This window comes from Pleurodeles waltl, chromosome 3_1 (genome assembly GCF_031143425.1).
Source record: "Pleurodeles waltl isolate 20211129_DDA chromosome 3_1, aPleWal1.hap1.20221129, whole genome shotgun sequence".
Lineage (NCBI taxonomy): Eukaryota > Metazoa > Chordata > Amphibia > Caudata > Salamandridae > Pleurodeles > Pleurodeles waltl.
The window spans coordinates 837,387,949-837,415,127 of record NC_090440.1 but is presented as its reverse complement, the minus strand read 5'-3'; the positions used below and the strand labels follow the sequence as shown (position 1 = coordinate 837,415,127).

Here is a 27,179-nt window from a genome sequence, read left to right as displayed (position 1 = left end):
AATCACTGAGCACATCAAGTTTCCCAACACTCTACAGGACTTGCTGTGCACAAAATTAAAATTCCATCAGGTTGCCCAATTCCCACACGTCACTGGCTGCATTGATGGGACGGATACATGTAGCAATCTGTCCACCATCTGACAATGAGTATATCTACAGAAACAGGAATTGGAGCCATTCCATGAATATACAGGTCATCTGCAATGTCTCACACATCATCAAAGATTTAGTGGCCAGATTCCCTGGTAGCACACATGACTCCAATATATTCAGGCATAGTGGAATATACACACGGCTCCTTGGTGGAGAGTTTGGGGAAGAATACCCACTTGGTAATTTAACACAGAACAATGTAGCATAGTGTACAGGTGAGGTTAGTGATGACAATGACTCAATATTCACTTCTGTCATTGTAGGAGACAGTGCATATGCAGTGTGGTCCTTCATTCTCACACCATACCTCAATCCAGCTACACTAAGTAAATAGCGTTACAATGCTGCAAATGGGAGGACACGAAGTGTTAGTGAGAGGACCTTTGGCCTGCTGAAGAGTCGCTTTCAATGCTTGCACAAAAGTGGCAGGGCACTACAATACAATCCTGAAACCTGCTGCAAGCTTGTGGCTACCTGTGCTATGTTGCACAATATTGCAACATCGAGAAGCATACCCCTGAAACCCTCAAATACGGAGTCTGATGAGAATGACGATCCATTACCATCCCGTCACCCAGCAGATGGATCAAGAGCAGCAGAAGGCAAACAAAGACATGCAGAGATTACGCAGAATTATTTTTGATATAAGTAATGAAGAGACCACATATTGTTCCTTATTGTTACAGGTATCACATTTATTGCCTTAACTTCAGGTCAAATATGTGGACATACAACATAGGTAGTCCAAGAGCACTATCTGTACTAGACTCAAATACTTCACCGTAAACATCATCTAAGTAGTACAGTGTCACAAAAAAAGCCCCAGAAGATGCCCCCATTACTTCTTGCATCCACGCACTCAACTGGAATGGTCAGTGGGCTCAGTGGCATCTCTTGTTGAGGCTTCTGAGACAGCACTGTGTCTGGAACTGGGACTCCTACACTCCATCACAGAAGCAGTCACAGTGCTGAGGTTAGAGACCTCCTCACTGTCCCCACCACCTATGTCACTGTTCCCAGCCATCCGGGCTGCTTGCATGTTCTCCAATGCATTGGTCACCTGCACCAACCCCTGTGGAACATCTTCACTGCAAGGTGCCATCTCCACTTGCATGCCCACAGCACGTTGTGACAGTAAAGCAGTTGCATTTGTGAGGTGATGGACCGATCTGCTAAACCCATCAAATCTACCCATCAATTGGTGATGCCGCCTACGGTGGGTGAAATGGTCCTGCTGCATTACTGTGCAGAGTTCCTTAATGGCATTCGTCATCTCTCTTAAATTGTCTGCTGCTGCTTTCTGTCCTTCACACACTGTTGCATTTAGCTGACACATGTTGCGATTGAGAGACACCAACTGCCTGTGCATTGATTTCATGTGTTTACATTGTAAGCGCTGCACCTTCAACATTGATGCCTTCAGACCTCCAAACATAGATGGGCCTTCACCTTCCTTTAAGCTTAGTCTGACATCTGCTCTACGTCTCCTAAGGGGAGTGTATTGGTGCTGGAAAAGGGACTGACGTCTGTGGGTGCGTATATCCTCAGAAGGTGGTGTAAGCGCATCTTCTGTCAAGTCATCAGGTTCCAGATTGGACTCAGGGAGTGGTTTCTCGGTTGCCCTGCGTCTGGGTTGTGCAGGTGTTATGGACACAATGTTGTCGACCTCAGACCGTGGCAGACTTTCCCCATTCCGTCCAGTCTCTGTTTCTGCTGCATGTGGTGCAGGGACATCTGCAACATCAATGAGCAGTATTTCAGTTACATATCTCTTTTGGATGTCTCAATTCACAGTTTCATTTTGAAGTAAACAGTTTCCCGGACATAGTGTTTCTGCTAGTCATTTTATTTTTTTGTCTATGTGGGGATGCACAATTCTGCAATATTTGCTCAAGCTTCACAGTTGGAGTACGGACTACCACTACCATAAGGCATTGTAGGGCTGAATAGAATGTTTGGCATGGACTATTTTGATCAGTGAGTGCTAACAGATTTTTTCTTGAGGACAGTTTTGCCTGCACATATGCTGAACCAAGTAATTGTTGTCCTAACCTTTGCTGGTGCCTGGTGTGGCCGAGGTGTCTATGTCGGTGATAGCATCAGGCTGCAAGGTAGAACGATAACGTTCTTTTTGGGTCCAGCCGATGGAGACGCTCCTCTTCCTTAGAGGGATGCGGTGGCGCAAAGAAAGTGGGCAGGGTTATATTTTGACCCAGATGGTAAGGGAACACCACCTTGGGGAGGAAAGAGGCACGAGTTCTGAAGACTACTTTATCAGGATATATCGTGAGATACGGCGGTTTCGATGATAAAGACTGCAGCTCACTCACTCTCCTGGCAGATGTGATTGCCACTAAGAAGGCTGTTTTGATAGTGAGCAGCCGGAGAGGACAATTATGTAAAGGCTCAAAAGGAACACATTAGAAAAGTGAGTACTAGATTAAGATCCCATTGGGGCATCACAAAAGGCACAGGTGGAAACATATGCAAAAGCCCTTTTAAGAATCTCTGTACAATGGGAGACTTGAACAAAGATGGTTGGTCGGGCAAGCGTAGAAAAGCCGATAAGGCAGCAAGATAGCCCTTGAGAGTCCCTAAGGAGAAACCCTGTTGGGCGAGTGGTAGAATAAACAAAAGGACATTAGATAGAGAAGAAGAAAGAGGATCAATAGACCTCTCTGTACAATATGAAACAAAACGTTTCCACCGGCAGGTGTAAATCGACTTAGAGGAGGGACGCCTGGCTGCCAGAATGACATCACAGATTTCAGAACGGAGGTCATAAACCATTAACTGTTGTCGCTCAACCTCCACGCATGAAGCCGTAAAGTTGACAGGTTTGGGGGGAGAACCTTCCTCTGCTGCTGCGACAGAAGATCCTCCTGAAGAGGCAACCTGATTGGAGGACTGATGCTCATTCTGAGAAGCTCTTAATACCAGACTCTCTGTGCCCCATCCGGAGCCACTAGGATTACTTGGGCCCAGTCGTTCTTGATTTTCTTGAGAACTCTGGGCAGAAGTGGTATGGGCGGAAAGGCGTACAGGAGGCCTGAACTCTACTCGCGATGAAAAGCATCACCTAGCGATAGCCCCCTTGGAAACTCCAACGTGCAAAACTGCTGACATTGCGCATTCTCTACGGAGAACAGATCTAACCAAGGCTCCTCCCGCTGCTGAAAGTGTCCTTGTGCCACCTCCGGATGGAGATACCATTCGTGATCCCCTAAGCATGGTCGGCTGAGTTAGTCCGCCATGGCGTTCAGAGAACCTGCCAGGTGTTGAACCACCAGGGTTATGCCCTGCTGTTACAGCCATGTCCAGAGACGCAGAGCCTCTTGACAAAGGGTTCATGACCCCATGCCGCCCTGCTTGTTGCAGTACCACATTGCGGTAGTGTTGTCTGTGAACACCTGCACTACCTTCCCTTTCACAACAGGAAGAAATGCTTTTAATGCTAGCCGGATTGCCCAAAGCTCTAACAAGTGGATACGGAGTACGGATTCCACTGAGACCAGCGACCCCGGTTCTCTACCTCTCCCAGATGGCCGCCCCATCCCAGAAGTGATGTATCCGTCACTACTGTGAGACCCAATCTCAGTTCACTAACCACCACTGCAGATCCTTTGCAGTTCCCTCTGAGATCTGAACCACGTTGGTAAGATTTCCCTGATGCTGTGCCCATTGAAACTTCAGGTCTCACTGCAAAGCCCTCATATGCCATCTGGCATGCTTGACCAATAGGATGCAGGAAGCCATGAGTCCCAATGGCCTCAGAGTCTGTCTCACCGAAATCCAGGATATAGGCCGGAACATCGGCATCATAACCTGAACATCCTGGACTCGCTCTTCAGGAGGATAGGCCCGATACTGCACTGTGTCCAGAACAGCTTCAATGAAAGTGAGCTTCTGAGAGGGAGTCAGCTGTGACTTCAGCACATTTATAGTGAACCCCAGCAAATGCAGGAGGTTCGCTGTCGTCTGGAGATGGGTGACGAGAGCCTGGGGCGTCAGAGTCTTCAACAGGCTATTGTCTAGGTAGGGGAAGACTGAACTCCCTAACCTGCGCAGATGAGCTGCCACCACCGCCATCACTTTGGTGAACACCCGAGGGGCACTGGTGAGCCCACCTGGAACCGCAAGTAACGCCTGTGGGCGGGAAGGATGGGGATATGACAATACGCATCCTGCAAGTCCAACGCTACCGTCCAGTCTCCTTGGTCTAGGGCAGACAAGACCTGAGCAAGAGTGAGCATCTTGAATTGCTCCTTCTTGAGGAAGAGATTGAAGTGTCTTAAATCCAGGATAGGGCGAAGGCCCTTGTTCTTTTTGAGAATCAGAAAGTAGCGGGAATAATAACCACTGCCTACTTCTGACATTGGGATTCTTTCTATAGCTCCCTTGGCCAAGAAAGCCGTAACTTCCTCACTTAGCAAAACTAAATGGTCCTCCATCAGCTGTTCTTTTGTCGGAGGAAGAGAAGGAGGGAAAGACTGGAAGGGGAGGGAATAGCCCTTCCGTATGATCTGCAAGACCCATTTGTCAGTTGTGATGGAATGCCAGTGAGGGAGATGAAATTGAATCCTTCCTCCAACTGAACGGACATGGTCTTGCAGAACCACACTAGGAGGGCTTGGGTGCTGTGGAGGGGGGCTGTGTGGTGGCCGACCACTGGCCAGACACTCTGGGTCTGATGGTACCACGACCACGTCCTCTCCCGGGATGCTATGAAGCCGGAGGACAGTGGCTGAATTGTGGCTGGCGGGGTACCGCGCCCCTTCCGAAGCCTCGAAAGGGAAAGATTGGTGTTGAGCTGGTGCTGGGAGGCCCAAGGATCTGGCCGTAGCTCAAGAATCCTTGAACCTCTCTAGCGAGGAGTCTGCCTTTTCACCAAAAAGGCGAGAGCCATCAAAGGGCATGTCCATCAAACTAGACTGGACATCCCTTGAAAACCCAGTAGAACGTAGCCAGGTGTGGCAATGTAGGGCCACTGTCGATGCAATCGCTCTACCCAGCAAATCGGTCATATACCCAATCCACACTAGATTATAAACTTGGCTGCATCTCTCCCATCCTTGACAGCCTGGGTGAGAGTGTCCTGTACGCCCTCCGGGACCTGGGGCAGCACCTATGCCACCGTATCCCTTAAAGTATGGGAAAAACAGCCCAATAGGCAAGAGGTGTTTACTGACCTCAATGCCAGGCTGTAGGAAGAAAACAACTTCTTTCAAAGTCGGTCCAGACTCTTGGATTCCCTATCCGGAGGGGCGCAAGGGCAGGCACCACGAGAAGTGGAGGCTTGGACCACCAAGCTCTCCGGGGTGGGGTGTTGGGTAAGGAACTAGGGTCGTGTGGAGCAGGTCTATGGGGGTAGCCTACTGTCCTATTCACAGGACCCCCTGTGCTGGGTTTGGACCATGTTCCCAGAAGGACGTCCGTTAGGGCCTCATTGAAGGGCAACATCGGCTCTGATGTAGTCACCCCCGGCTGAAGCACCTCAGTTAGGAGATTCATCCTGACTGGCACCATGGGCAAGTCTAGGTCCAAGACCTCAGCTGCCCTACGCACCACCATAGCATAAGAAGCTCCCTCCTCCGTAGCCATGTTAGGAGGATAAAGCATACCAGTATCTGGAGACGTGTCCAGTCCACTGGCTTCCCCTAGATCCTCATACCAGTCCTGTTCGTTCGCCAATACTCTAGAGGGTCCCCAGACCCCTCCCACTCCTCTCCTGTGCCTGGCTGTTCAAAAATAAGGCTCAGGCAATGATCTGGGCCTAATCAGCGCCATTGAAGTCGGCGTCGTACGACGTCGCTCCGGCTCATCCGGAATGAGGATGGGGCTACCACTAGTGGGCGACGGTGGCCTGGGTTCCCCAATGGCGCCAAAGCCGCCGACTTCGAATCCAATGGGGCCTGTGCTGACCCAAGCCAGAAGGACCACACGAGGGTGCAGCCCACTCAAAAACAAGCCTTGTAAAACTCTTATAGGAGCGGGGGCGCTCCCCGGAAAAGGGGGAAGACACGAAGTCAGCCCAGGCGACGGCTTTGTGGAACCGCGCTCAGAACGTCGACGTTCCCTAGATGCCTCGTTGGCCTATGGGCGTGGCGAAGTCTAAGTCCACTTGGACTTCTTCTTCTTGTGCCTCTTACCTGAATGATCGGATGACCTCGAATGCGAGGAAGAGGACTTGGGGCTCCGGGAGTGGTGCCGTGACCTCCTCCTACTGCGGGACCGTGACCTCTGAGGAGTCATGCTGACTGAAGGCGGCCGTCAGGCCGCTAGAAGTGTGAGGGATCTCTCCCTCAAGGCCTTGGGAGCCATGGCCTGACAGTTGGAACACAAAGTCGAGTCGTGATCCTTCTCCCAACACCAGGGACACACTCTGTGCGGATCCGTGACCGACATGGTGCGATGACATGCACCACACCATTTGAATTCTGTCTTTCAAGAAGACATGTTCAAACAATCAAGCGAAAAAACTCGACAATCGAAGAAAAAGGATAGCTCTTTCCGGATCTGCGCTTAACCGGCGCGGAACGAAAAGAACTGTAGTACACATGCCGGGGTGGTGCCTATATAGAAGACCGTGACATCACAGATGGCTCCAACGATGCTGATGACGCACACGGATCCGAACGACGCCACCTGATGGCGCAAGCAGGTTACTGCTCAGCAGAAAAATTCCGGATTCGAAGCGGACGCCAGGGAATTCTAAGGTAAAGAATCTGCAGCTAGAAATCTTTATCAGATCTACACGTTTCAGAAAACTCAGCATGTTGACAAATTTACACTTATCAAAGAACTAGATTGAGATAACCCTAGCATAATATTGAGACACTTGCACATTATCGTTAAGCAGCAGTAAATAGAATGTGAAGCCATGGTCTAAGATGTGTTCCTTCAAACAGAAGGTTCTGTACCACATTAAGCGTGATGAGATTGAGCGGAAAGGAGGTCAGAGATTCTGTGTACAAAATCCTTGTTTTATCCCAGGTGGTTTGATTTTGTGACAGACGATAGAGAATTGGGTTTTAAAGAAGCAGTATGGGTGGATCTCCACGGACTTGAATGCTGCTGATCACCTAAGACACAGGGCCAAGAGGTCTTGTGGATGAATGCAAGTAGAGCTCCTGTCTCGAGAGCAGTCTGTGGCTGAATGCTCTGGCCTGTGGCAACAAGGATGCCCAGATGTATAAGGATGTGCCTATGTGCCATGGTTTTTTAATGAAGATTGCATCAAGGCTGCAATATGTGGTAAGGTTTGCAATGTCTGGAGCGAGTAACACTGCATGGAATGTGGTAATAAGCCTGACTTGGTGCTTACAGGTGAATTGTGTTTAGTGAGATACAGATGAGATTAGGGCTGTAATTGTATCTGGATAGCACTTCATTCCCCTTTTGAAACTCTAAAGCATATTTTGGATGAGTAGCAGATGACGCTATAGGGGAGTGCCTTGTTGGGCGACTGTTGTATCTATAGTAAGTGTGTGGGTTAGGTTTTGATCTCATGCATGAATAGAGTGGTGGTTGTTCTGATGACCTCTAGGAGCCGGGTTGGTCACCCCTGTTCAGTTCAGTTTTATAGTTCATGTTTTATTCATATTTTTTTCATTTTGGTAAGGCTACTTTTTAGCGATGGCTTTTATACATTTTATCAATTTGTTTCTATTCTAGGAAAGCAAGGAACATGCTTTTCTAGTTACCCTTTAAATGACATATAGTCAGTACTTTATGTTCAAGGCTATGGAATATGGTACAGGGCATGGTAGTTTGTGTCGCCATTCAGGAGACATCTATCAGCTGAACACAGCATTGCACTGGAACTGTATTTCCAATGTGGTATAATTTATTATATAAACGCTACACTGACCCAAAGAGGGCAGAGGGCAGTCCGATCTGCCAGGTCCTTGAGAGGATTGCCATCTACACCACAGGCTGATTCCTGACACACTTTTCAGGCATGGGGCTGGGGTTAATCCCTTAGATCAGGCCGGGCAGGGGGGTTACAACCACTATGCTCTCAGAGTAGGCACTGGGCTAGGTTGGAACCTATAGTACATCTAGCACCACATACATCATGGTTGGATTGCTCATCTTCTTTACGGTGCTCGTAATGCTGATTACCTTGCTTTGACTCATCTGTCCGATAATTGCAGCTCACCCTTTATACACGAATGTTCCAATAAATGCATTGAAATTGTATTTCACCTCTTTTTGTCTTTCCTTGAAATACATGAGTAATAGTACGAAAGGGGTACAATCTGTTTCCATGGTCTTCCTGGGGAGCCGGATTGTCATGTTCAGGTTGCCATAATCACCTTTCGCCCTAGTGGGATTGGAGGGTTGAATGAGGCACTGTGAATTAGCCAGGAGTTGGGCAGGCAGTCACTAACTGCGTGGATAAACTCAGTCTCTCACACTCTGCCATTCTGCGGTCCTAACCACGAAGTCAGATTATCAAATTAGGAACTGCATAATAAAGTTTAACTGATGCCTTTAGTGCCACATCAAGTACTTATTTTATTCCATTGTCACCATGTGATGATATCGGTTTTGGAGGCGTTCAGTTGACGGTGGATTACAGTCATACATTTATCTACTACAAGAATTTACTTGTGAAGCCTAGATGAGTCTAGTTTTTAGAGTTTTCTAGTTTTAGAACAATCTGTCTGCCTAGCTGTAGCAAGTTAGCCTGAATAAGTTAATCAGGTACGGTGAGGTATAGGCTGTATAAGAGTGGAGAAATTAATAATTCTTGAGATGCGGTGTGCTGTGCAGACATGGTATGACTGTGCTGTATGAGTAAGTGTGGGGATAGGCACTGATGAGTGCAAGATGAAGTACACATTGGGTACTCTGTGGTCCGCCATTCCTAATTGGCAAGAGTGCTGGCTCTAGGCTCTTCCAGGGCCAAAAAGGTGACACAATTGTCTTCGTTCACTCTTTGCTAAGGACATTCAGGCAATGGGATACCTTCAGGGTCAGATTCAAGGAGTGAATGAGGGGAGGAAACATACTTGGAGGCTGCCAGGAGAAGTGTTGTCATCCTTGGTGTTGTGTGGGAAACCTGGACGATTCCTAGGACTCTTGAGTGTTGCAAACTGCCCACTTTGTATTTCTCTGGGAGCAGGATTGGAAAGCGTGCATGTGATTTTTTTTCTAAGAAGATACTGCTGGAGTATCAAATGATCCTGGTAGTGCAAGATTAAATGTGGTTTTGCTATGGCCATGTTAGTGGAGACTGCACAGTTTGTATTTACCAAGTTGGTGCACACTTTGTATTTACCCAGGTGGTGGGAAGAGAAAGCTTACCCCTACATGTTTGTAGGATGCTGTTGCCCAGTGTTGCAGTAGACACTTGGGCATTTTCTGTGGCTTTGAGCGCGGAGATCGGGCTGCTTTGTTTATCAAGCAGGTCATTGGTTTTAAGAAGATGCCAGAGAAGGGTCATATGATCCTGAATGTTCCAGGGGATATGGAGAATTTTCGGAGTTTCACTGGCTGAGTCCCAGGAAAGCAGGAATAAACACAGATGTCGCCTTAGACTTGTATAACACTGGCTATGAGAACATGTCAGATGTTAAAATGAAGCAAAGACTGATACTGCACTCATTGTACAGAAAGGTCAAGATCCTTGGTAGAGGTATGGTTGGATTGCTGTGATTTTATTTATATAAGTGTTTAAAAAAAAAAAAAAAAAACTGACAGATATTGCAACAACTGCAGAAGTATGCAGCTACACAATTCCTCTGAAAGTGTGTCCATGTGATGCCAGCATCAAAACACTTTGTAGGTTGCTGGTCGGGGAGAGCGAAAGGCTAAATGAACAAAGATTTTGCTCCTCGTAAATTGGTTGCAAATACAAAAGAGGCATTTTGGCATGTACAAAAGGTATTCGCAAATCAAATTTAGCGATGTGACCATTTAGCGTATCAGTATTTTTCGTGGCCAAACTTTGCGAGTCACAATTACTGATATGATAATTGCAACTCGCAATCATGATGTTCAAGTCTGTCACAATTAGTGACTAGTCGCAAAACTGCACCATTTGCAAATGCGATTTAACACAAATGTATTTTAGGTGGTAACTGTGTGCACCTCACAAAAGGTGGACCAGAATGTATCAGGGGTTTCCATAATTTCAAGGAGGATGTGACTACTGGTTATTCAGCAGAGGAGGAGACAGGAGAGGATATTTAGAACCAAGCTCATCATTTTCCAACAGACAGAGGAGAAAATATTTGAGAAATACAGGTTGTGAAGTGATGTTAGATTTAACTGAAATGTTAAAATGACATCTTGAAAGCAGTACTCTGTGCAGCAATTGTATCCCCACTCATGTGCAGGTAATATACTCATTATACCTTTTAGCCTCTGGCAGGTACCAGGGCGTGAATGCTGTTGCTGGTGGAGTGTCCCAAAGTGCGCTTTCGTGTTTTTTAGGAATTTTCTAAACGCCATCCTCCAAAATATCAACAGGTACATTTACATACCCAGGAATGCAGAGGAAATTCAAAGAAAAAATTACATTTTTTATAGGGCTGCCAAAATACCCCATGTTATAGGGTGTATAGATGAAACACCTGTTCCAGTCTGTCCTCCAGGCAATATACAATACCTGTTTAGGAGTCAGAAAAATACGCATTCCTTCAACATACAAGTTGTCTGTGATGCAAATAACTTAATTACTGGTATAGTGTCACGATTCCCAGGGAGCACCCATGACTCATACATCTTTAGGCACAGTGGAATACACAGACACCTGGAAAAAGGGGAGTTTGAGGATATTGCTATTGCTATTTATTAAGTAGTGACTTAATGATTGTGTAAATCAAATGCAAATTTTAAGCACGCTCACAGAGTATGTTTTTCTTCCAGGTGAAGGTGCATATGCCTTAATGTGTAGTATACTGTCACCATGCTTAGCCCCAGCACACCAAAACGAAAGATGTTACAGTACTGCTCATCGATGCAATAGGGCTGTAACAGAACGTATATTTGGCATATTCAAATCTAGATTTCGGTGCCTTCACAAAAGTGGAGGTGCACAACAGTATACTCCAGAGTCAGCCTGCCAAATGGTGGCAACATGCCGCCATTTTGCATAACACAGCTACCAGGACAGGACTACCCCTCACTATGAGTGACACGAATTCTGAAGAGGAGCATCTTGAGCCACCTTTTCAGCAGCCTCGAAACCAGAGTACAACAGTGAAGGAGAGACGCTGATGGGACTACATTGCAATAAATTACTTTTAAAGGTAAGTTATATGTGACAGTAAACAACTAAATGATAAAAGCAGATTTGATGCAATAAACTAAAGCAGTGGTTCCCAACCTTTTGACTTCTATGGACCCCCCACTCTCTCAATATGGGGACCCAGGGACTCCCACTGAATAATTATTGGAATCCGGTGGACCCCTCCCCCCCAATGAGTCATCATTGAAAGCTAGGGACCTAATCTGTTAATGTTATATCATTTTCTAAGCAGTCACGGACCCCCAGGGGTCTCTGGACCACAGGTTTGGAACCACTGAACTAAAGGAACCTTTATTGTCAGGCCACTATTTAAATTGATAATATATTTTCAACTCTGACATACTAATGGTTAGAAAGTGAGAATGAAATGTTGGTTACATCACCAAAATTACAAGACCAAAAATGAAACACACTATTCTGTGTTCCTCAATGCCTCTTGCAGCAACATTGCACATGGGTTGACCCTACTTCTCCAGCAGGAGTACAGCTGCTTATTCGTCGCAGGACACGTGCATCTGGGGCAGAGACACATCTTATCCTTTACATGTCTTCTCTATCTTGAGAGGTATCTGAAACGCCACTTGCTATCTGTGTGTTTTGTAGCACCTTAACTGCAGAGGTGACCTGCCCTAAACTCCTTGCAACACCCCCACTAAAGTGTCCCATTTCCACCCGCAGGGTTACTATTCGCCTGGATAGAGTGGAAGTGGCATTGCCAATTTACCAACGAAAGGGGTTAATCTGCTCATTCTAGCCGCGGTGCTCCTGTCTAGATCCCTGCAATAGGCATGATCATCCATCTTAGGCGGACAAAATTTTTCGATAATTGTGGTGAGGCTGTCCATTTTTTTGTTCACATTAGCCCATTAACTGCCAATGTTATCAAATCCAAATGATATGCATTGCTATAAGTTCTACATGATCTTGTTCGTTAGTTTCAGCGGGTTATGTTGCAGACGCAGAATTTAGATCATTGCTGCCTCAAGGCCGCCAACCAACTGTGCATTTGCTGCAGGATCAACAGCATTGTATGCCTCACGGCACCGAATGCGCACATGCACTGGGACACAATGCGGTTGCTGCCTCACACCTGGGTGCAGGCTGGGACTGTCAGACAGAGTGACATCATCCTGTATTAATGGTGTGTGTGGTGACAATGTAGCAGTGCTACATTGGGCTGGAGGTGTGCTTGAGTGACTGACTATGGTTAAGGGTTCTTCAACTTCCATGTTTTGAGTCCTCCAACTCCCACCTCATTGGTGTCATCAATGTGTTCCTTTGGGAGACTTGTGTAAAAGAAAGAAACTATTTAATTACTGATACGACAACATATCAATGTTTCAGTTTTGATAGCATTAGACTAATAAGTGTGTAACAGTGACTACATTGCTAACCTTTTGACTATATATCCCACGTAATGCACTATGAAGGTAAATTTTTAACTAACTTCAAAACAACAACCTTCTGTTGTGATGTGCCAGGTGCATAAGCGTCAGTGTTTCCTATTCCCACAACAGCCTCAAACTCCAGGGTGGACTCAACCATGGACTCCAGTGCAGTGCGTTAGGTACAATGGGGAACCACCTCCTGTTGCCCGGGATTCAGGCAGTCTCATTGTCACCTTTTCCTTTGCTCACGACCTGAGGTCATATCACCTATTGCTAATCTCATTTAGGAGAAGTGGGTGTCTCAAACTGCATTAAATATGTGCTGAATATTCTGCCATATTGTCTTCTTTTGGGGCTCCAGGACAGACATGGAAGTCCTTCCAAACAACACTTCATGATTTTGGTAGTACTCTTCGGTCAGGATTTCGGGCTCCTTCTCAGAAAACTTTAGTTTTCTCTTTCTACCTCCTGCATTCTTTTCTGCACTTTTGCTGGCCATTCCTGCTAATGGGACTTGTTTTACAGGTCAGATATATCGATCGTAAACGGCAGCTGCTCTCCACCTCCACTCAGGATGATCTCTAGGCATGTACTATGAAGCACTTCCTTGATCAAAAGTGATTTCCCATGACCAGAAAGTGTTTTTCCTCTATCTGCGATTGTAGTCGCATTTTGTGACCTCAGTCACAATTTTGAAAAATGCCATTATTGATTTCCTAAATAGCGAGGAGACTGAGTAAAGACTCGCAAATTGAGGGGTGAAAGTGTACCAACACACTGAATTGCAGTTTCCTAACAGCGTTATTTGGAAGACACTATTCATAACATTTGTACATGTTGCACTAAGTCTACAGTCCTCTGTGTGGTATATAAAGACACAAAGATGTGTGGAAGGCTTTGAACACAACCCTGATTACAGATCCCAACTACCTGTTTCAGGAAAGGTGTGAAACTAAGCGTTATTCAGACGCGATTTTGGCAGCACCACAAAACTGATTAAAAGCGAGTGAGGGCTATCAGACAGATGCAATACTACACATCTGATTGGACTCAAGCTTTCCACGATCCAGGTCTTTCATTCAAGCTTTACAATGTTTCAAGTAACCATGCCGGTGCTTCAAGAAACATTAGGTGATCTACAGCACAACAAATGTTTAAGTCAATAATATATACTGGAGCGATTGGGTTGACCTTCATAAAACGTCAAGGGAGGATTGAACTGAGGCTTGCTAAAGATGCTCTACTTTTCTTAAATAGTACTGGAGAACCTTAACTCAGAAAGGCGACTGGTAATGGGAGATTCCAACCTTGATACTAAGTGCATTATGTAAGAAGCCACCATCATTTCATGTGCCCAAATGATCAAACTTTAAATGCTGTGGTGTGCAGTTTCACCAAAAAGCTTGATAATAGGTGCTAATGCATCTAGCACTGAAACTCTTCTACGGATATTTTCCTGCCTGCACCTTTTGACAAAGAACACTGCGACATGGGATTATTGCAGATAACATAGTGGTTATAGCTGGTGGTGCTGCTTGATATGGATCTGTGATGGGTAATAATGCACATTTAGCCAACCAGTAGAAATAATGATTGAAGCCAATTGCCCCGGACAGTGAAAATAGGTGTTGATGCCAAATTACCATCTAAAAAACAGGAGCAAGACGGAATAGATGTTTTTTTTTCTGTCCCTGCCAAAAGGCAAAAAAGAAAAAAGAAAGAAAAACAAGCATTGGCAAAGCGAATAGGTTTTGCCCATCTTCTGGCTCTTTCGGACACATTCAGTGTGAACGCTCGGCCAGTACACTCTTACAGACACACACCCAGTGTGAGCATGTCCCATTGACACACAGGACGAGAAGGATGTTAATTGGTAACTCACAAACACAACCTTTGGCTAAAAATAAATGATAAATAAAACAGTTCAGCTACCACATCTAAATAGAATGTTTGGTGAAAGGAAATCCCTGAACTGGAAAAGTTGTATCGTGCGGACGTTGAGCCATACAAACGGGTGAGGTACACACGAGAAATACGCATCACCCCCACACACCCACTTCCCCAGAGAGTAGCCAGAAATACAGACGAGGCATGCAGTGAGTTGCCAAGGAAGAAAGGAGAAGCAAAGCAAGGCTGGGACGTGTGCGCAAAGCACATGGGTTATACTACATACCTCGCTGAGTTGCAGAAGCTTGAAAATACAGGCGGAAAACACGCACGAGTGAAAGTCATGTACTGTGGGATGAAAGCAATATCAGTGCTGCTCTCAGTACAGAGGTGGTAGGGGCGTCTGTAATCTTGTCCGTGAGTTCCACACTAAAAGTAGCAGATGGAATCCTGAGAAGTTCAGATATTCTCCAGAAAATTTAACACACTTCTGAACGCCTATACAAAATCTGTGGTCTTTGTCAATGTTGTTTTACATGGCAGACAGCAGTTGATCTGCTGTGCAATATGGCTTAAAAAAAAAGTGGTATGACGTGGCCATCTTTGACCACATCATAGCTTTAAAAACAAAAAAAACAAAAAAATTAAGCCATGTTCCACAGCAGCTCAACTGCTGTGCAACATGTATAAATAAATTGACAAAGCTAACAGATTTTGCAGAGGCGAAACCTATTGGCTTTGCCACTGCTTTTTGTCCCTTTGCGATGTTGTCGGTTTGAAGTCCGTGGAAACAAACCTGTAACCTAGGCTGCCAGTGGAAGGGCACTGAACAGGTTAAATTCGGTAGCCATTTGATTACTGTAAAAATTCTGGAAGTAACTTAAATCAGCCCGGTTTTCCCTAAACGGATTCTGTCTGTTCCTTGGTGAGTTGGCTATATTTCATTTCCCCCGTTTTCCCAGCGCGAGAGGTGACTAAACAATCAGGTTTCCGGATCTGTGGGTACTTTGAAGTGAACATTTGATCCGTTTAATAAAAACAAGAACACCCAAAAACATTTGTTTACTTATTGTAATAAACACAATATCATGTATCGCATTCTGGCTTATGGGCTATTGTTTTTTTAAAATTACTACTAGCATGTCATTCATGTCGCCAGGGGTATATCATGGGGCAGAATTGGAATTTAACTTGCCGATACACTCTGGGACATGGGTACTCGCAAACATTTTCCCAGGGGCCAAAAAGTTTGGTCTGTGACGTGCATTGATGCCAGGGCGGTGGGGTGGGGTGGGATTGGTGGGAAGGTAGGTGTAGGAGAAGCAAATTATATACATCTAGTGGCTGAAATAAAAAATGGGAAACCAGAAAACCTGGAACTAATCCCAGCTTACCCACTTTTTCAAATTGTGTTATCCTAGGCAATTTTTTAGTCTCACCTTCCCTCCTTTTTCTGCATTGTCACATTTAAGATGACCTCGAAATACATGATTCCTGGTATGCGCTGCACAAAGCCTGCTTCTATGTTTGATTTATTAAAGTGTAATGTTGTTCATGTATGATAGGAACCCAGGCCACCCATAAAGCGCACATACCAAGTGATTTGTCTCATTAATTTACTATTGGTGGTGTTCTCAGGGTAAGGGAAATAATTAATGTTTCCAAATTTATGTTTGAAAACTATCACTTTTAAATTGATACAACTCAATGCACTGATAAAATGAATTGTACTAAGGCGAAAAGGTTCTGCATGTTAACTAAATACACTTTTTTAATTTTGAAGAGGCAGTCTTAGTTTTACACTTGTGTTGCAAGATGTCTTTAAAAATGAAGGCGTTTCTAAAGTGCAGTCCCTAGTTACTTCCTTTCTTTAACACCAAATAAGTTTGAAATAAATGATTGTGCGTGTATTTCATATTTTTATTGTTAGTGCAGAGTTGAGCAAACAGCTGCCCAGTGCTCCTGTTGCTCGAAGGGCCGCATGTAAAGGTCAGAGGGTCCGCATGAGGCCCGCGGGCCGTCCTTAGAGTATCCATGCTCTAGGAGTTACAGTCTTGGTTCACTTTAACTGAACGTGTTGCAGTAAAACATTCGACTGCACTGGGCTATAAAAAGAAAGCTGGCAATTACAAAACGTTTTGCTTTAATAATATGTAGTAATAGGTCGGCTTCACAGCCTGTGATTCCGGGCAAATCACTTACTCGTCCCCCTGCCTACGACAATGAATGTGCCCTTGTGTAATGTGACTGGTGAGCCCGCAAAGTGCTCCAATGCCTTGGGATCGTGCTTGTGCGAGGAAAAAACTGCTAAGACCCCCAAAAAAAATCAACAAGCATTTGAAATGCAATGGGTCTCTGGTATCCTCAAGAGCATTGTAAATTCCTAACTGGACTTGTCTTGCCACCTAAATTGAAAATGAAAAGTAAAACAGTTGACATAAGCGAGCCAATTCAGAGTGCCACAGCCTCCATGAGCATAAGCCCGAAGGAGAGAGACAAAAGGAAAAAGAAGTTTGCTCGCAGTCAAATGTATTAGCAAACATGCAATTATCCATGTAACAGAGTCAGTGTCCAAGGTGGTAACAAAACCACCCCAGGAGGGACAAATGTAACATATATACCAACGATAACAAAGGATTTTTGAAAGGCAAGATCATGAACGAGTGATAGTAATGGGCGTGCGGTGGGCGTGGTTAAAAGCCCACAGATAGATTAGAACAGATCAGAGTACTTGGGCTCTCGACCAATGAATAAGCTAGACACATCCAGTACTAGCCTCATCATATTACTTTTTTCGTCAAAGCATTGATAAAGCCAACAGGTCTCACCTATGTGAGACCTATTGGCTTTGTCAATCTTTTTTGCCATGTTGTACAGCAGCGCAGCTGCAGTCCAGCATGGTTCAAAATAAAATAAAATAAAAATTAAAAGCACTATTGTAGGAAAGTACCCTCTTTCTTGGCATGGTTACCCTCATTTTATGCCGGTTGTCAGTGTGTTTGACTGTGTCCACTAGGATCCTGCTAACCAGGACCCTAGTGGTTATGCATGCTCTCTCCCTTAAAACTTGGTAACGGTACCCTTTTCTCCCCACATCTGGCATACTGGGTCCCCCCCATGTAAGTCTCTACTATATGGTACCCAGGGCATTGGGGTACCAGGGGATCCCCCATGGGCTGCAGCAAGTATTATGCCATCCATGGGGAGCCCATGCAAAGTGTTCTGCAGGCCTGCCATTGCAGCCTGCGTGAAAGGATGCATGCACCGGTTTCACTACAGGTCACTGTATCAGGTCACTAAGTCAACCCTATGGCAGACCCTCTCAGCCCAGAGGGTAGGGTGCAGATACCTGTGTGTGAGGCCACCGCTGCGCTAGCAGAGGTGCTCCCGCGAACTCCAGCTCCATTTTCCTGGACTACGTGAGTGCGGGGACGCCATTTTACGTGTGTACTGGACATAGGTCACTACCTATGTCCAGCTACATAATGGTAACTCCGAACCTGGGCATGTGTGGTATCATACATGTCAGAATCATACCCCAATACTTTAGCAAGTACTGGAAGTATGATTCCATGCACTCTGGGGGCTCCTTAGAGGACCCCCGGCATTGGTACCTCCCGTCTTCCAGGGTTTTCTGGGCAGCCCAAGCTGCTGCCACCCCTCAGACCGGTTTCTGCCCTCCTGATCCTTGATCTGATCAAGCTCAAGAAGGTAGAACAAAGGATTTCCTTTGAGAGAGGGAGGTAACACCCTCTCCCTTTGGAAATAGGCGTGACTGGCTTGGGAGGGGTAGCCTCCCCAAAACACTGGTATGCTTTGAAGGGCACGTTCGGTGCCTTCAGTGTATAAACCTGTCCACACTGATTCAGGGACCCCAGTCCCTGCTCTCGTGTGAAACTAGACGATGGAAAAGGGGGGGGGGGGTGCTTTGAGGGGGGGGGGTGCTTTGGGGGGGGGGGGGGGGGGGGGTTAACCACTCCCCTGTCTATCACCACCCCATGGGTGGTGCCCAGAGCTCCTCCAGCGTGTTCCAGTGGGTTCTGCCATCTTGATTCCAAGGTTGGCAGGGAACTCTGGGAGCATCTGAGTGGCCTGGCCAGGCAGTTGACGTCAGAGCCCCCTCCTGATAGGTGATCACCTCACCAGGTGGCAATCCCCCTTTCAGGGCTATTTAGGGTCTCTCTGTTGGGTGAGTCCTCCGATTCAGCTTGCAAGATTCCAGCAGGACTCCTCTGCAACCTTACTTAAGACTTCTAGCCACTGGAACCGCAACTGGACCCTCCAAGAACCAATAATCTGCATCCACGAGTAAGACTCTTCTTACAACATTGTTTCCACGGCTCCTTCCAGCTTATGCAACATTTCCCCAGATGTGCATCTTCTGAGGGCGGCAGGTCTTCAGCCTGCATGTAAAGGAAGAAGGAATCTCCCTTGGAGTGAAGGAGTCACTCTCCTGCATCTGCAGGCACCTACTGCAACGACGACCGGCTGTGTGGTTCTCTGCTCATCCTGAGCTGCCTGTATCTTGCATCACGGGTGGTGGTCTGGAGTAGTTCTCTTGGTCCTCTCTGCCAGCTGTCCAACTTTGGTCAAGGTAAGCCCTTACCTTCCTACACAGGACAGTACCCTGTGCACCGCATCTCTTGCAGCTGCCAAAGCTTGATTGCATTTCCACCAAGGGAGGTTCAGGCTACGTGCAGCACCAGCCCTCAGAGCACTCCTTCCTGCGATGCACAGCCCTCTGCGTGGTTCTCCTGCGGCGTGGGACCCTTCTTATGTGTGCTGCGTGGGCTCCTTCTGTGTCCCTGTCCTGTGGGACTCCTGTGGGTGCTGCCTCTGCTCCTGTGGGCTCTCTGCGTTGCTGAGGGTCCCCTCAGACTCTCTCTCCTGGGTTGAGTCCTCCTGGGCCTTGCTGGTCCCCGGCAGCACCACTTTCCACCAACCGTGCCATTTGTCTTTGCCATGGCTTGTTGGTGGAATTCCTGCACCAACAACAGACTGCAATTCTTCTTCCAGCATGGGATGTAGTCTGCATCCCTCAGGAACTCTTCTACGGCTCCAGGGCTGCAGAGATGACCCTCTTCTCATTACAGTCGACCAACTCCTGCAACTACAGCTGGGTGGGTAGTAGCTCCTACTCCTCCTGGACTCCACTGTGACTCTTGGACTTGGTCTTGGAACCCTCTGTCCACATGTCTTCCTCTCCATGAATCCACCGCTGGTTTCCTGCAGTCTTGTCTGGGTGCCTTCTTTTCTTTCCTTTTGGGGTGGCTTGGGGAAATTCCAGTGAATTACTCCAGCTTTCCTGGTCACTGGGGGGTAATGTGTTACTTACCTCAGTGGTTTTCTAGTACTCCCAGCTCCCTTCTACACATTCCACTTACCTGTGTTCGCAATCCATTGTTTTTAGTCTATGGTTTGGGCTCCCCCTAGGGTCACTACTGTCTAACTGCACTTGGACTATTTTCTAACCATTTCTATGCCTATTACTGTTTACTAGTGTATATAATTAGTGTATTACTTACCTTCTATTGGAGGGTTGCCCTTCTAGTATTTTGTGGTATTGTGTGACCAAAAATAAAGTACCTTTATTTTTGTAACACTGAGAATTTTCTTTCATGTGTGTGAGTACTGTATGACTAAAGTGGTTTTGCATGAGCTTCGCATGTCTCCTAGATAAGCCTTGGCTGCTCATCTACAGCTACCTCTAGAGAGCCTGGTTTCTAGACACAGCCTACACTTCACTAAGAGGGGATACCTGGACCTGGTATAAGGTGTGAGTACCTTGGGTACCCACCACACACCAGGCCAGCTTCCTACAATGTTGATGGAGCAAGCGTTGACTGCACCATAGCACTTTTGAATTTTTTTTTGTTACTTTCTGCCATGTCCCATAGCAGCCACACTGCTGAACATGGCTAAGAAATAGCATAGACAGAGCCAATACATCTTGCATAAGTATGACCTATTTGCGTTGACATTGCTTGTGGTTTTTAGGCAGGGGTTGATAAAGTGTTTCAAACTCTGGCGTTAGACCGTGGCATAACATTGAATATACATACAATTTGCACACACACACACACACGTGTGTGTGTGTGTGTGTGCTTGTAAAGGTATACCTTAACACATCTTTACAATTAAGTCACAGAGGGGATTTGAATAAAATCTCAATCAATGAAAAAGAAGAAGCAAGAGCAGATCCAGAAATAAAACCAAGATTTGATACAGTCAGGTGTCTCATTTACCAATATATCCTTCCTTACCTGTTATATATTGCTGCTTCCCACATGGTATTGGATCCTTTCAGATGATATGGAGTGTTTTCTGCAGCATGCGTCCTTCTCATATGTTATGTAATAGGGCTATAGGTTAACAGAGCCACAGCAGCGCATCAACGGATAATAAAATGAATGTTGTCGCACATGGGGAACTAGCAAGCAAATAATCAATCTGTCTACTATATAGTTATACTTTTGTTTTTCTAAATAAAGGCAACCCTGCACTTAGCAGGGCTTTCAAAAATTGAGTGAAACTCTTAAATGTTTCTCTCCACTGAAATCTTTAGTAAAAGGTGAAAGATTTATTTGGTTTGAAGAGAAACTAGAGTATACTTTTCACGGCCACTGTCTGTGGCGCCAGGAAACACCGATCCGTAGACTATCAGGGTGATTTAGTTTACTAAGTTCATCTTAGAAAACCCTTTTAAAAAAAAAAAAAAAAAAAAACAACAACACTTTAAAAATTGTTGTAATCCGGTACAACGATAAAACACTTTTTGCAACAAAAAGAAACAGCAGGAGGACTCAGAAGTGACAGGAAATTATGGGTATGTAAATTTAGTCGTAGGTCACGTGACAGGAAAGGCTGCTCTACAATACCCCCTATTCAAGTCGTAATGTCTGCTCCTTTAAGTCTGCACATTTTGAATGGTGCCTCACACATGCTTTTGTGAGGACCGGTGGCACCTAAGAAAAGGATTTTTATATTCCTACGTCAAAGCATGCTCGCTGGCTTGTTGCTATTATTTCCGAGAAAATGAATGAGCCAGTGTTTTTTGTACTTGAAGCCTATAGGGCTGCATCAGCTGCTGTAACAAAACCAGTACTGGCAAAGAGGAACAAGTTAGAGCTATCAGTGTTGTAAATTCCTAACTGGACTTTTTTTGCCACATAAATTTAAAATGAAAAGTGAAACAGTTGACATAAGCAAGCCGATTCAAAGAGCCATGACCGTCATGAGCATGATTGCGAGGAGACACACAAAAGGAAAAAAGAAGTTCGCTCACAGTCAAACGTATCAGCAAACGCACTATATTCCATGTAACGTGGTCGGTGTCCAAGGCAGTATCAAAACCGCTCCAAGGAGGGACAAACGTAAAGCATTACCAATGACAACAAGGGATTTTTGAAAGGCAAGCCCATGAATGAGCGATGGTGATGGGCGTGCGGTGGGCGTGGTTAAAAGCCCACAATACTTACAACAGGTCAAAGCACTTGCGAGCTTGACCTAAAAAGGACTTAAATGGGCAGAGCATTTGGGTCTGTGCTATGTGTGTGCAACATTTTGGGTAACAGAATCTTCTAGGACTTTTTTATTTTACCCTGCACATTGCAGCAGATGATTCCAACTACTTAGAAAGGATGGAGAAAGAAGGAGTGTAATTTTGGTATCAGTCTAATATTCACAGGTTAGTGTAGAAGCTAGCAAGGCAGCAGAAGAAAGAGGAAAACGATACAGAGCTGGGAGATGAAGCTTGAAATGGTGTCCTTAAACCTCATGTGAAGGACAGATTTATTTGCGCTACTATCCCATATATGGGAAATGTTTGTGGTAGGATCGCTGGGACTCATTAGTAAAATAACAGATGGGGGGAGGGAGAAGGCGGGTGAGGCGGGGGGAGGGGCAAAACAGGAGACAACCGGAATGCATGGCAATCCCAAGCCAGAAAGGAGCTGCTATCTGTAAAAAATAAAGTTACACAACAGCCTGTGTGGGAAAAGCACATCAAATGGATGACTACGGAGAGACAATCAAGACATGTCCCCACAAGTGGGTGGATGTCAATAAATGGTTTTGGCTCTGAAAGGAACAGGAGAGCAAAGAAAAAACACTGCACAGTGACGAAAGATACCATTTTACACAAACAGCTGAAGTTCCACTACAACCCAAACTGTATCTTACAGGGCAAATGTAAGGAAACCGACATTACCACCTCAGGCACAAAAGAGAAAGAGTCATATTTGAGAAATTGAGCAAAATATCAAAAACAAAACATTGCTCAACAATAGGTGTCTATTAGTTGCTTTTCCTGTTGTAGATTTACATGCTATGCTTAATTTCACAATCTAGTGTTGAATCATTGCAAGTTATTTTTGTCAGTCTTTCTGATAATAATTAAACATGTGGCCAAAATTACTCATCCCTAGGATACTCTGAAGCACTAAATGCATCTGGTTATGTAGTGAATCCTATGTAGTTTTAATGGGAATCAGGAGTTTAGCTTAGCCTTTTGGCTTGCAGGCCTGTGCCCTGTCACCTAATGATGTTTAACCAATTTAGCTTGCTTTGCCTTAGCCTATTTATTTAATTATTTCTTTCAAAATGACTGCTATGTTTATAGTTAGTGAAATGTTTTGACTTTACATTGTCAATGCCACTCTGTATAGGCGTCACTATCTGCATAAAAGTTAAATGAAATACGTAGGTATTGACATCATGTCCCTTTCCCACTTACGTGTGACAGAAACATACTGTACGTTTGGAGGGAAGTGTTTATATAACTGCCGCCCCAGGCACGCCTCTTAGCTATCGTTTGGGAACATACCTGTGTCAGGGGTCCTACAAGATCTGCATAAATACATCTCATGCAGACGAGGTCATCAGAGGGATTCCTACCAGATGCTATTGACACCATTTCTGCTGCCCGTCGCTTTCATGCAGACCCAGCCTTCATGTCAACACGGAGTCTGATCTAGAGACCTCATTCCAAAGTAACAAGGGTTGGGGGGCGCTTCTCATGGACACAGTACTGGCAGATTAAGTTTAACACACCTAGCTCTCTTTAGGTTACAGATTAGGTTCTCCATGCCAGGGTTTTAGGGATATTTTATATTTAAGGTTCATTGCAATATGGTGGGGGTCTTTGTATTCACAACTTCCATCTTTACCATTCTGCTTCTTGCATTGTTCATTATCCTAATCACTGCAGCTCATGCATTTTACTGTAGATTGTTATTAAAACCTATTCAAAACTTTACTGCATTTCATTCATTGCCTGTGTGTGACTAAGACTTGTTGCTCATGTGAGAAAAGGGTAATCTCTGTTCCACCACAACTCCCCTGAGATGTTGCACTCTAGAGTTCATGCGTAAGGCTGCCAGAAATCACCTCTTTCTGTTTGGGTTCTTCGTGAGGTACTGCTTGTGAGCCGGGAGGGTTGGGCCGATAGTTGCGGCTTGTTGTAGGATTGGTCTATTCGCCTACAAACAAAAGTGCGGTCATCCCTAAACAAGCTGTCTCGCATAGGAACAAGAGTCCAACTATGACAGTTACAGAAGCCATCTCAGATGTATTCTTCCCACCATATCTTGTGACATGTCAGTACCTCAAGAATGTGTACAACGAGAGGGGTGTGGCTTAGCGTGCAACTAAAATGGCCACACAGTAGCGGAGTGCGGTGAGCCTAACATCCGAAACCCCGACATCAGTCCATAATCCGAGGCCCCCTGAGGGGAAAAAAGGAAGCCTACAGTAAAGGAGGTATCTGGGACCCGCAGGAGATGTCCTGGGGGCCAATTTGTCTGGCCGGCCCTGAGATTCAAACGGACCGGGCCATGACCTCTGGAGAGGCCTAGTGACGAGCTATGCGGCAGAGAGAGGCACGAGGAAGGCCATGGAAAGGGAAAGTCTGGCTGGGGTGGAGATCACCGAATGGAGTGCGGCCACGGTGCCCTTTTCTGTGGTGTGATGGGATAAGCGGACCAGAAGGAGAAGTAGTCCGATACAGCCCAGCCTTGGCTGCGAAGTAAGGAGAAGGCCGGAGGTTGGGGGAAGGGAAGAGGTTCCCTATTCGGACGGAGGAGACCGCAAGAAAGGAACTGATGGGGAAGACATATGCTGCCTTGGCAGCTGCAGAGACGAGGGGGGGCCGCAAGGAGGCCCAACTGAGGGCAGAGGTCACCGAGTACAGAGAGGCTGGGACATACACGCCTGAGGGGGGCTAAGGAAAGCAAACTGGAGGAGATAGCTGTTCGCTACGGCCACGACGAGGGCATGAGGAGGGGAGAGGTTCCTGGCCAGGTGAGAGACGGCAAGGAAGGAGCTGAAGGGAGCCACTTCTGCAAAATGGGGGGTGCCCCCCCCCCCTTCTACCTGGTGAGAGTAAGAATATCTGAGAGAGGAGAAACAGAGGCCCTGAACAAGGGATATAAACACAACCCGTCCCGCTGGAGACAGTGAAACCTTGGAGGTGATTGTGTGAGGGAGCAGGATGTGGGTAAAGGGGAGCCTTCAACCCGCGGCGAGAGCGCAACGGGAGCTATGGTCAAACTGAAGAACCAGCCCAGACACAACTCAACAAAATGGACAAATATGCTGTTATGAAGATGCAGGTCGCATCCGGAAACCAGGCCTCAGACACCACTAAGGCATCTGAACCCTCATTAACCACTATTAAGGCGGCCATCTCCAATCTGAAACTGACACTGGAACCAAAACTCGACGCAGTGACAATCGATGTCTCCATTCTGAGAACAGATCTTCAAAAGATGATGGACAAAGTCAATAAGGCTGAAACATATATCCAGGCCTTGCAGTCCACGTCTAAACGTTTAGAGGAACAAGTTCAATTACTCACCAAGCAACAGCACATCATGGAGGCCAGACTCGAAGACCAAGAGGGAAGAGCAAGAACGAACAACATCAGAGTAATCGTGGTGCCGGTAGGGGCGGAGGGCCCCAGTGTCGATCTTTTTCTCGAGGATCTTATTCTTAATAAACTCCGACCAAAGCATCTATCCAATTTCTTTTCAGTGGAAAGGGCTCACCGGGCGCCGATTCCGCCGCCGACACCAGGGGCTCCACCAAGAACAATTATAGCATGGATCCTCAATTAGAGAGGCAGGGCCGCTATCCTACAAGCAGCACGGACTCACAGGGACCTACTCCACGAAAACTCACAAATCAGAATCTTCCCAGACTTCACGCGCCAGGTCCAAAACCTGCGTCGTAGCTTCGAGGAAGTTAAGAAAGTCCTGCGCAAAAAAGAATTCAAATACATGATGCTGTTTCCAGAGAGGCTGAGGATCATTGCAGATGGCAAATCCTGGTTCTTCACCAGACTTCAGGAGGTGTGGGACTAAATTGAGGGCTGGCAGAAAGTCCCAACGGAGAGATATGGGGAGACGTGAACAAAACGCTAGAAGAGCGATGATCCCCCACCGCACCATGTAGAAGAAACAGACAGTAAAGGACTGAAAGCCACCACGAGGGTCCACATAACACAGATAAGACTAGCTGGAACCGGTGGCGGTGGTGGGGAGGGGGTAGTGAAAATGGGTATACCGCACATAATGGGAATGCACCTAAGGCCAAGAAATTGTAATTCCTTGAGTACTCACCATACCAGTTCAGAACACATGTAATGATCCATAATGGGGAGCCGGCTAACAGCCATTAACTAAGGGGTTCATACATCAGTAGCTATACCATAGTTACCACAGGCGAAGCTAACCAGCCCTAAATATATTTTCATGTTAAGTAACGGGTGACAGGCAAGTCGTTGGGGTGGGTAGTTCTGAACCTACTAAGCAGGGTGGCAGGGAGGGGGGAGTATTATGGGGAATGGTTATTTTTTGTTATTGTACATTATTTTTTGCTCAGACTAACTATGCTGAAAAGTGTTGGGGATGGGAGGGAATAGATGATGCTACCCAATTGTCATATCAGTGGCTAACTCGGTACAGAGATACCAGGGAAATGCAGATGACTAACAAAGGGTAATGACCTGGAATGTCAATGGCTTGGGCAACAAGATTATATGTATGCTGGGACTGCAATTTATTAAACACCATGCCCCTGATATAGTCCTATTGCAAGAAACCCACTTAAAAGGCAATAACTACAGGGCACTAAACCGAATGGGGTATAAGCTACTGGCACACACTGGATTTAACACGAACTCCCGGGGAGTGGGGATTCTACTTAAAGCTTTGATACCATTCATTCCGGGTCAGGTCTGGACCGATCCTCCGGGTCGATATGTGGCACAGGCGGGTACCTGAAATAGCCATACATTAAACATCTGCTCAGTGTATGTGCCACCCACACTGAGGGGGCGAAACTCTTCAGGAGCTGGGATCAGTGCTGCTATAACTGCCAATAGGCATCTTACTATTAGGGAGGGGGCATGAATGACACCATAAACCCAGAATGGGATAGACTGACCAGGGCTGGGCCAGGGGCTGTCGTGAGTCAGCTGAGGTCCTTTGTG

General features: G+C 46.1%; 1 protein-coding gene and 1 non-coding gene across 3 annotated transcripts in view; both read right to left on the bottom strand.

The window, feature by feature from the left end:
• The window catches only part of TSG101 (tumor susceptibility 101), a 175,036-nt gene that overhangs the window by 85,698 nt on the left and 62,159 nt on the right, over positions 1-27,179 (bottom strand). Inside the window, exon 6 of one of the 2 annotated variants that reach the window (XM_069223749.1) lies at positions 909-1,888. The exons of the other annotated variant lie outside the window; for it this stretch is intronic. Within the exon in view, the coding sequence (XP_069079850.1) occupies positions 1,014-1,888 (875 nt within the window). The 3' untranslated portion in view covers positions 909-1,013. Of the gene's footprint in view, positions 1-908; positions 1,889-27,179 lie in introns of those variants that run through there. 2 annotated transcript variants of the gene reach the window in all.
• Positions 21,183-21,298, bottom strand: LOC138286218 (U5 spliceosomal RNA). The gene has a single exon (XR_011201882.1). It is a non-coding gene; the product is annotated as a U5 spliceosomal RNA (small nuclear RNA).